Raw genomic sequence first — 11,927 nt, forward strand, 5'->3', positions numbered from 1 at the left:
GTTGGAGAGTATTGTGTTAAAAATGGGTATACCCAACCATTTAAAAAAAAAACATTGATTTAGAACCACTGTAATGGAAACGGTACATATTAGATAGTTGGAGATCATAGGGATTCAAGAGTTATTACAACTCTTTTTTTTTGTATTTTCTTAATAAAAAATAAGACAGACCACACGTTTTTGAGAAAACTAAATATATTATACCCCCCCAGTATAGTAAAAGGGGGCCTTTACTAAATTACATTCAATTTAATTTTCCGGTCTTAAGGCCATAAACTACACATAATAGAGTGAGATAAAGTAAAAAATGTCTACCCATTGGGGAGAATGGATTTGTATACTTTTTTTAGTTTATCAAAGTATACCTATTTATAAAACTATGTTTAAAAAACTTTCCATACAAATTTATAAACATTCGACTATTTTTAAACTAAAACGTTATAGCGCATCATTATTTCAAGTTATGAAACATGTAAACTGTTTGGGTATTTTTTTTTTATTTTAAACTAAATTTTAGTCATATGCTTTGTGTTGCTTATTTAAAATAAAATAAATTTTAGACACCTCTAAACCTTGGCTTATTAATATATAGGTGTTGGCTATTTTTCCCTAATAGTCAATAAAGGTTCCTCAAAACCAAATAATTTTCATCTACTTTTACCTTATTAATTCAATAATTAAAATTAAAATCATTTGCATGAAAGTTGTCTGTTTGAAATGCAATATAAAATTATTTATCATATTTAAGTAATCTAAATTTTAGTTATTGTCACTAATATTCCGTCTTTTTTTAGATTATACCACACTACCAACACTAAAAGTTCGTTCCACTGATGCAACGGCAATGACAACGACAAAGACGAACAGAAGGTCTAATTACAAATGTAATTACAACCGACATCTATAATGTATGATTTATTTTTGTTTTAGAGTGGGTATAGAATTCAAAATGCTTATACTTTGAGTAGAGCTTTTTTTTTACATCCCAATTTATTTTCAATAACGATATTTTTTTACTTTTTTTTGGCCATGAAAATAAAAATGTACTAGCACCTTTATCTTTATGCTCACTGCTGAATTCATTTTTACTATTCTACCACGAGCTCCAAAACATGTTTTTTTAATTTTGGACACTTTCGTGTAATTATTACATGTAGAATATTATATTATATTTAAAAAAACTTGATTGATATTGACCAAGATGGTACATTATCATAAAAGTAATTCCATCTCGTTACGTTATGTTTTTATAACAAAACCCAAACAACTTTTGATAATGTCAGCTACGAAGAAAGAATTTGGCTCAGTGAAAATATCTTTGAATTATATCTTTAAAAATGTATTCGACTTTGCTTCTTTTCCTGAGAACATTCTAATAAAGCTTCAAAATCCTAAATAAGGTATTAATCATAATATATTAAATTTAAACTACAAAACGTTTAAGATCTGTGACATACGGTATTTATTGATAGAATATTTTAATATATACCTTTGTAGTTTATTGTGATTCTAGTTTTGCAAATGTTGGAATTTTTTCGAGGTAAATAAAATATTTAAATGAATTTGGGACTATTTAAAAAAAAGTTGAGATGCACACAATGTTTAAATATTGAGTGTTCTAACATTTCACAAAATGACATAACAAATGATTTTATTGATACTCTAACTTTTTTTGTATTCAATTGGATTAAGCTTTAGTCTAGATTTTAGAACTAAAGACATAAAACCAAACCAAAAAAGTAAGAATATAACCCTCACTGGATAAAAGGCTTAATATTATTGTCTCTGTATACTGGTAAAAGTTTATTATATCTATAGAAAAAGATACCCAAATTTAAAAGTAATTGGTTGATTTTTAAAAAAGTTTCAGCCTGTCGTATAATTAAAATGGAAAAAGTGTACATATTTAAAATATTGTTTATGTTTTTCATGGCAAAGAAACAAATTGTTTCATGTTTGATATTAGAAAGTACATATAAGGTACTACTTCTGGTCTTATTAAGGAGTTACAAAATCTTAATTTAAAGGTTTAACTATGATATCTAATTATTAGTTCAGTAATTAGGACTTTTTTTCTGACTATCACAGCATCTTTGACAGATATTTAAAAAACGTTGCATCGAATTATAGCTATGCATATTCTCTAATATTGACTAAATAATAATCGTAGAAAACATTTTTATCATATTTAAAATAATGAGATGTTTATTTATAGGTTCTCTCATCAGTTTTTTTTAAAATTATTAAACCAACATTCAACATTTGTATTTTAATACTGCCATTTTTTAAATTTTTTAAGTGCTTGTTTAAGGTAAAATTAATGTTTTCTAAAAAAATGACTGAAGAACCTAGTTAATGTTCTTTCCTTTTGAACAAGGGAAGTTTAATAAGAAATTCAATTTTTTTTTGTTGTGTTCAAATTTTTAACATTTTTTTTTCTTTTTACTCCTTTCCCAACTTACGTTTTTTTATTGCTACTTTTGAAACATAAATGGTAAGGCATTCATCCTACTACTAAAACTAAGAATCTTGATACTTAGTTTCTTATAACTATTTTTTTGTTTTTAATTTAAAAAAAAATATTCATTTTGTAAACAAATAATGAGTAACATAAAAATAAGTTGAAAATAATTTACAGTGGCTACAGACAAAAAAATCATTATAACGTATGGTTTTATGTTATAAATTATATTATTAACTAATTAACTTAGAAAATGATTAAAAGTTACACATTATAATGTGAAATCAATTGGATACACATCGTATTTGGGCTCATAGAAGTTTTTTAAGTACACGCTTATATTGGTCTGCTCTTCTTGCTCCTCCAAATCCGGTCTTAAATTGATAGTACCATAACTGGATTCATTCAAATGGATTCCATGTAAAGATTCTGTAAAGTTGTTACTTTCAAAATGTACTTGATGTCCTATGCGAGGTAAATTTTTAGTTAACATAATTATTTTATTGAAATAATTTAAATTAAATGTTGACGAGGTTACCTCTTAAATCGCCTTGCGGTTCAATATTATTCATTCGCCGGTTCTGCAACTTGTTGTTGGCATTTTGTAATTTGGAATCATTAGGCACCCTTGCTCTTCGGTTTTGAAACCAAACCTAAGTAACAAAAAGTTGTACAATCAAACTTTCGACTTTCATACCCAAAATTCAGAGGTTGGGGGGGTTGAAAGCTAAATCCCCCGGTATAATTTCGTCGAAAACTTTAACAATACACGGTATTTTACGCTTATTTTACAAATAAAATAGATAGATACTGTTTTAGTTAATCTGTAATTTTTTTTTTATAATATTAAGTGGGATTGGGCTTTTATTACTACAATTTTTTTGTAATATAAAATTTAGATTTTTATTTAATCATATTTTTTTTCAAAGTGCTGGTGTATGTAAGTATTCCTTTGTAAATTGATTTTCCTTGAGAAACTCTATGAGGTACTGAACAACTTAGTTTGGAAAATATAGATATTATGTGACGATGAGGAAGTGAAGACTAAGCTAAGTGTGATTATTTAAGTTCAAAGTGGCATAAATTAGAATACTACTGTAATATGTGCCATGTGTAGTATAAAAATGTTAGTGCACAATGAGACGAAAGGCGTAAAATAATGTAACGACAGCTAAATGTACAATAAGTAAAGAAAACTGAAATATTACACATCGACTGCCCCAACGAAAAGGGTCGTACCTCGTTTTTTGCAACTTTTCAGGACGAACCAAACAAACATTCAAATTTAAATTCTTATTCTGTTTTTAACTTGGAAAATTTGGATAATATGCTATAACATGTACCCAAATTTTCAAACTGATATGTTAAAAACAGAATAAGAATTTAAATTTGAATGTTTGTTTGGTTCATCCTGAAAAGTTGCAAAAAACGAGATACGACCCTTTTCGTTGGGGCAGTCGACATGTGTTTGTTAAGTGACACAAGTCAAAAAGTAAACACACATTTAAGAAACATGTTATTTACCAGAAGATGGCTTACCCTATTTTTAACATAGTTTATCATAATAGAGTAGCTTATTTCCAAAAACTGAATATTGATATTATGTTAATGTTTTTTAATAATATATTGTTTTAATTTGGTCTTTAAATAAATATACTTCCAAAACTCATTATTTCCCTAATAAAGTTTAACTTTATTTGTAAATTTATTTACAAAACTTATTATTTATTTGTTTTAATGTTTATGGGCGCCCTTGTTTACATAATTATATATTAAACCCTTAAGTATAGAATTACAAATAAGAAATGAGAAATTTAACCAATAGATACTCACATATTATGATCTTAAAAATTATGAGTTAAAAACAGGTAATAAAAAGGAAAGATCCGCATTGACAAAAGTCATCATTCGTCTAATGGGTGGTGGGGAATATAAAAAGGAGACCTGGACACCTGGGTATGTATTTAGATAAATAAACAAATTATATCTATGATTGTTTTAGACGTTTTAAACGGTTTTTTTCATATTCTCCCAAAATTTTAAAAAGGGTTGATAATTAGTTTTGGAAATAAGCTACTATTATATAGTCTAACAAAAATACTCACAAAGGTTTTTTTTACTCTATCAACGAAAGTACATAAAACTTGTTTTTTTTTAAGTTAAGATATATTTCCTTTTAGCTAAAAAAAGCTATCTTTGTAAATTTTCGTCAAACAAGTCGTTTAAATATTAATTATTGATATTTGTGGTAGTTACAAAAATTCAAACTGAAAAAACCGTTAAATGTTTAAGGCGCGATTTCGATGAAAAAAGCTTGTTTGAGGAAAATTTACATAGATAGCTTTTTTGTAGGGAACTCAATTTTCTTTAGGAATATGTATTAATAGAATTTTTCAGGCCAATAACTTACGAGTTTTAGATTAAAAAAATGCCATTAGTGTAAAAACCCGTCAGTCGTCATGATAGGTATCTTAATGTTAATATTAAGGGCTCTAACTTTCACCATTATTTTTTTTATCATCATGAACAATATTTTCATAGTGCCGTTCAAAAAAAAATTGTTTGTTTTTTTGGCCCAGTCTATTATCTATGACTAATACTGTAACTATAATATACTGTAAGTAAATCTTATAGTAATAGTATTATAGTAAAGTTGAAAATAATAAATTATAAAAAGAGTTTTTTTACTCATTATGTATATTTTAATAGTTTTTACAAGTATGAAGCTTGTAACCGAAGGACTGCTACACAAGAAGTTAAAGAACTCGAATTTCTAACAAATTTGACTGGATAATATTTTTGTTATTGCACACACAAGATCCGTATAATAATGAAACGTAATTTATCTACACTGTGCAACATTTTTCAATTAAGTTAGTGTAAACTATTTTTTTAACACAAGAAGTAAACAACTTACTTAAATAAATAAAAGTTATAACTGACCTTTACACAATATGGGTCAATTTCAATAGTTTCAGCCAGTTGTTGTCTTAGTATTTCATTTGGGTACCGCGTAGTATTGAATAGTTCTTCTAGTTTATTAAGCTGATGTAACGTATATGTAGTTCGTTTTCTTCTCTGTTAATAGTTGTGATTAAAATATTAAGTATTTTAAATATTATAAAAATTAAAAAGTAAAAATATAATGTACTAACCTGGCGATGTTCAATAATCTGATTGCGTTCCATGTTAAACACTGAACCAGGTTCACTGGATCCTATTGACATTTTTGGCGTTAGAGACACGATTGTATGCGAGAACCGAGAATGTTTGATCAAGCCACCGGGAAACTACTAGACCGTTCCTACTGGAAAAGCTCATGAAACCAATAGTGACGTTCAGCGCTATTTACCAAACACGGCGCAACGTTGATTAAAAACGGGTTAAAAGGGTAATTTCTCTGATTTTAAAGCCTATATCATACTATTAGAGGTGTAGTATGTTATAGTAATCATATTATAGCAGTTTCCATCGAAAACCCTTTGATTTTGTCAATGTAATTTTGAAATTGCACTATCTGTGTTGAATTTTGTTATTGTGGTAAAATGGATTGTCTACACAAGCTTTTTGCTATAATTTCATCACCGTGGAACAATATTATTACAAAACATAATATTAATAGCATTATTTGATAAATTTAGTTTGAACCTTTAATGCAATTTTTTTGTTGGAATGAGATTAATGTAAAACTTATATTTTCTCCTATACAAAAAATATTTCAAATTTTGATAATTTTTTAAACAATTTTAAGGTAGCTCTTTTTTTTAAATTTCAATTAAAATGTCTCAACATATTGCATGCTCTTACAAGTCAGTTAGCTTAAGTATATGTAAAATATTTTACAAAGTCAGATTTCATAATATATAGTAACAATAGTAAGATAAATAATAATATATTATGTAATGTGTAGGTGCCAATTTTATTTTCATTATTATTGTATAATATTATAAATTTAAATTTATTTTGGATTTATTATTTGTTATTCGTCTTCATTTGAAGAGTTTAAACTCTCATCAAATAATATTATATATTGTGGCAATCGATGTCTTAGACACCAATTTTTTGTTTTAACTCCGAGCGGGCTCCTTTAGATTTTAAAAGTCTGCCGTTACCGCTGAAGACAACATTGTTGCTGAAATACGTATACGCGGAGAATGTATTATTTTTATAGTTAAGGGACTTAAATATTAATTTCTTTTTTTTAAACTGTGTCTTGATCCAGTCATCTATTAAGGCTATCACTGTGTCATTATAAATTCGAAGGTAGTTTTAAAATCAAATTGGCATGCAAAATATCTGATGCCCATTTAGGTGTTTTAAATCCATCGGAAAATATTTTTAAATATGTTTTTAATAACTAACGAATACAGTTGTTTATTAAATTAATTAAAAAATGTAATATTATTTTAGCCTCAAATTGGAGCAAAGAATATATTGTTTTTTGATTACTGTGTTCAATTTTGAGATAATTTGTAATATTCTTATACACAAAAAGCCAGTACGGCGAGAACATAGTGGGGACAAAGCATAGCATAGACAAGGGAGGTCACATGTTTACAGGAGTTATTATCTGAAACTGATATATTCAATTTTTAAATTAACACTTCGATATGAATAAGGGGATAGTAAGAATTCTAAGCAAGTATAGTCTAAACTAGTACATTTTAAACCAAACACAGTAATAAAATACCAAAATGAGGTCCAGTAGTGCAGCGTGGACCTCACTGTACAGGCTTTTTGATATATAAATTTAATGCATAAAGAAGTCGAATTAGCGGTTTAGGAAATTCCGCGGTCCAGGCACAAAAAAAAAAAAATAAAGACCCATCATTGTAAAAACAATATTTATACGATTAAATTATAGTTTTACGATAAACACCACTATAAACAAATACTAAATTTTACTATTTACAGTTTAACATTCAATTGTTTATTTAAATTTGATTTAACCCTATTTTATAATTGTGTGTCTTGACCCACAATAAATTTTAAACTTTTGGACCTATTTTTTTTTTATACCAAATCTATAAATTAGAAATCCAAATATTATGAAAAAAAACCCATCCTTTCGGAATCTAGATAAAACATTATTAAAATAACATATTGTTTGTCTCAAAAAAATTAAAATTTAGAAATGTTATAAAATTGTAAAAACACAAAACTTGTAGACAAACTTTTTATTGAGAAAAATTAAAACATCAGGTAATAGATTATAATAGATGATAATAGATTTTACTACATACATAGAATAGACTGGCATCAAATCGTTTTTTGAGTGATTTTATTAAACACTTTAACTCTCCAGTTTCACAATAATTCAAACCCACTAGGATGGCTTTTTTGAGAAAAAAAAAATTATGAAATTACTAAATAAATTAAGCAGATAACTGTTATTGTTTTGTTAAATATTATATAATTTCTTTTCTTACTAAAAGCCCCTAAATAGCTATTACAACCGTTAATATCGTTGGTAACTTACAAATATTTTTCGTCAGAGAATTAATACTTTTTAAAAAAAAGTTTTCACGCTACTATAAAAAACAAAGTTGCTAATTAAATTTAATAGTTAGTAAAAACCTTAAGCACCTTTAATCACAACTAGTACTTTTTTGTTCAGCATAAATAGTCAAATGTAACCTTTAATTTTTAATAATTACATAATTTTAATTTTTTACAGGTGATATATGACTACCAAAATAAAACTGCAATACTTTTGGGTACACTTATTATGTCATGGTTGATCGTTTGGCGTTAAACATAGAAGAACCCAAAGATTATCTTCGATTCCTGAGTCTTCTTAGTACCATATTCAGTATACATTTATATATAATATGCTTCTATCATGTCTTGTATTGATTCAACTTCTAACACATTGTAATAAACTACGAGTATTAAAAAACTATTACTTATGTTTTAAATTGTAAAGCACTAGGCTTTTAATAGAATCTTTTATCAAAGTACTATGCCATAAAATTATTTTGTGTGCTTTGGTTCGTCCTATATTGGAGTATGGATGTACAATATGGAGTTTTTGTATATATTAGATATATTTTATTACTTTTGTAACATCTAGAAATAAGCACTCACTTTATTAACTGTACTTGATCCTTTAGGACGTTCGTTTTAAAAAACAATTATATTTTAGTAGTCAATGGTTGTGCCAGCGGTAAATTTTAAATTTGTTTATAATTGTATCCTTTTGATATATTATTATTATCAATTCTTGATTACAGAAAATATCTTTAATTGTACTCTGTGCCGTTGCAGACGTTCATTTTCTATAGAAATAAAAAAATAATAATAACCTTTCTTACTTTTTTTACTTATTAATGCTAAATGCTACCCAAGACATATAAAGCAAGTTACTATGATTTAATACTTTTTTTGTCATCATAATAATTTAATTAGGTGCTTAGTTATATTTTCTATGCTTCATCTTTATACGACTTTTTTTTTATTCTTGATTTTCCCTAAGAAAGAGAGAATTAAAAAAAATTTATATACAAAAAAAATTTATTTTTCAAACTTTACTAAGGATTTAACCTAAATAATTTAATACAGAAGTAGATGAAATAACTTAGTCGATTGTTCGATTCAATAAACGTGTGCAATAAACCCTCCACTAACTTTTGAACAAATTCTTATAGTTTTTTTGTATTCAATTAGGAAAAAAATATATGTCTTCTAGTCGTTCACGTGGTAGAAAATTTCTTGATATGTGTTTAAATACTTAGTGATTGAATTAAGGATAAGACACTCGTTTTCTCTTAAAATCAAAACTGTATGGTATTTCTTTTCGGACACTGTTATTTTACAATATTAGACAATAATCAAATTTGTTATAAAATAATGTTTTCTACATAAATAAGTATTGTGTAATAAAAATCAAACAATGGTTTACATTAGTAATATTTTTATATTTTTAATTTACCATAAGAAATCCAACGAGACATAAAATTCTGAAGATCTTGTTTACCTCGTGTCAAATAAATACAATTTCATAGCTTTTCTTTTTGAAAACATTTTAGTTTAATATTATGTTACCTTACAATATAAGACGATATTCAAATTCATACCTTTTTTTATTTTTTTCTACAGCACTATCAACTTTTGAATCTTAAATGGGAACTTACATATTTAATTGTAAAAGTTAAAATGTAGTTCACATGTTATTTTATGAATTATGAAGGATACGATTACGGCTTATTGTCAACTATATAATGAGTAGCTACCGTTATTATCTATACGTTGTTTATGTATGAAAATATTTTGTTAACAAATACCTGTTGACTGTTAATTAACTCACGCATAGCAACCTAGAAATTGACTACGGTCCAAAGGTAATTTTCCTTCTTTTTTGGTTGTTCCTTTAATAAATAAAAAATAAAAAGTTTGACTTCAGAGTTTTGAGAAATTTGTATAGGATAAAGCTCCGCTGTAGGTACACCATTAGAATAATGTAATAATACTAAATAATTAGTACACTGATTTTTTAATGAGAACATTAAAAATCAAAAATATAGTCATAAGTAAATATCACTTTGTCGCTTTTTAATAATACAAATAATTGGTATACACTGTGTAATACAAAATTTGAATTAATTTTTGTACTAAATATTATATTTGTATATTCTACTTATGTGTAATAAACAACAACACATTATATTATATACTTGCTACTATTGCCTTTTAGTATAGATAAGTAACTTTTGTTCAATAATATATTAAAGTATTATATACATCGTAACTCTTATATGAGATCATTAGATTGGTAGAGAAGAGTGGGCGCATAGCGTCACTCTATTAAAAGCATAGGCCTTTAAAAACAGCCACCAAATAAATTGTTAGTACAAATATTTAAAGATAAGGTTAGATTAACACATTGGTGGAGATCAGGGGTGAGGTCTGGGATTAAAAAGCCTTTTAACTTAAAATTAGTGTTCTTAAAAAAACCTACATTTATGTTTTTGTGAAATAAAAAAAAAAATAATAAAGCACTAATTTTAAGTCTTAAGGTTTTTAGAATCCTAAACCCCTTTCTGATCTTCACTATTTTATTTTTTAAATGTTTAAAGCATTTAAACACTATCTATTGTGTCATCGTGTTCTTCAGTAAAATATTGTGAAATTCTTAGAGTTGGGTCTAATATGGATCACTTTCATTCTCAAAATTACCAGTTGTCCTATAAAATACAATTTTATTTTAAATTTCATTTCACTTGTACATTTCATATTTATCGGTACGTTTTATAAAAGTTTCAACATATCTGAAATGTTTAGAAAATAATTAACTCTAGAGGTGTCTAGAGAAAACGTTGACAAATTCCAAGCCATCATGTACAATTCTACAAAAAAAAACATAAATAAAATATGTTCAAATAATATGTTTTTATTTAATAATGAAATTATGTTTAAAGTTGCATACAAATATGCAATATACTCATCTAATAGATTTTATTAAACGTTTTTTTTTTAAATACAGAACCAATGAGGGGGAACTGTTTTCCATATGACTTCCCCTAACCTAAGTTTAGTTAAACAGTAAAAGAGCTAATGTTTAAAGTATTATTTATTTTATATGATATTGTTTATATATTAAGAATAATATAATATTGTTACTTCATATATTTTTACTTACTTCCTTGGTTTTTTAATAACTGGCAATAGGAACGACAAAATATCATCTTATGCGTACTTCTTGATCGGTTTGACTTCACTACCAGATTTTATTTTTCTCGTATCGTTAACAGTTCTAGTAAAGTTATCTCTTATGTTGTCCATTTTTTTTAAATCTTCAACTGTAATAAATATTTAAAATGTTGAGCTGATAAATTATTATAGTATTTTTGCAGATTAGAGAAATTAACAACTCGTAGAGTTTTTTACAGTGATTACAGGTAGGCCCATGAAAAGATGGCTGGATGTTGTGGAAGAAGACTTTGATAAATTGGAAGTACAGGAATGGAGGGAATTAGTTCAGTATCGAGTGAAATGGAGGGAAATTTTAATGAAGGAAAATATAGCTTGCCTAAAGGACCAAACTAACCTAACATCGTAACATATAAATTATGCGGCTGCCATCTGCCTATAATTATACACGTGGAAATATTCAAATTTCAAGTAGGTCTAATTTTGGAACGAAAGGCTTTAGATTTGTAGTAACCGTAAAAAACACTACAAGATGGTAAAACCAAAAATCCCACCAAAAAGGTGCTAGGTAAAGTGTATTATGCTCAAAAAACTAAATCACATAAAGTGTTGTTATAATTTTAAAATGTGTTTAAACTAGATAATCCCAAGCCTTGAAGTAATAGGTTCTAGTAAAAGAATTTAACATTTTAAAAGTATAGAATATTCAATTAACTTTACTAAATCAAGTCAAATATACAGATTACATAAAATTCTAAGTAAAAATATTATTATTATTTTTTTTTTTATATAAATTATTATTTAGTTTTACATATAA

The 11,927-nt window shown here is 26.4% G+C and overlaps 1 protein-coding gene across 1 annotated transcript; it reads right to left on the reverse strand.

Moving 5' to 3' along the window:
• Positions 1 to 2,732: 2,732 nt before the first annotated feature.
• LOC126840020 (homeobox protein ceh-37-like) lies at positions 2,733 to 5,688 on the reverse strand. Its single transcript, XM_050579491.1, has 4 exons — positions 5,617 to 5,688; positions 5,405 to 5,539; positions 3,000 to 3,114; positions 2,733 to 2,926 (listed from the first exon to the last, which is right to left on the reverse strand). The coding sequence occupies exons 1-4, from the start codon at positions 5,686 to 5,688 to the stop codon at positions 2,733 to 2,735; spliced, it is 516 nt and encodes a 171-aa protein (XP_050435448.1).
• Positions 5,689 to 11,927: the final 6,239 nt, after the last annotated feature.

Source organism: Adelges cooleyi, unplaced genomic scaffold, assembly GCF_023614345.1.
Source record: "Adelges cooleyi isolate 19-005CV unplaced genomic scaffold, UGA_ACOO_1.1 ACOO_flye_CR_arks_rails_tigmint_CR_PRNA_0, whole genome shotgun sequence".
Classification (NCBI taxonomy): domain Eukaryota; kingdom Metazoa; phylum Arthropoda; class Insecta; order Hemiptera; family Adelgidae; genus Adelges; species Adelges cooleyi.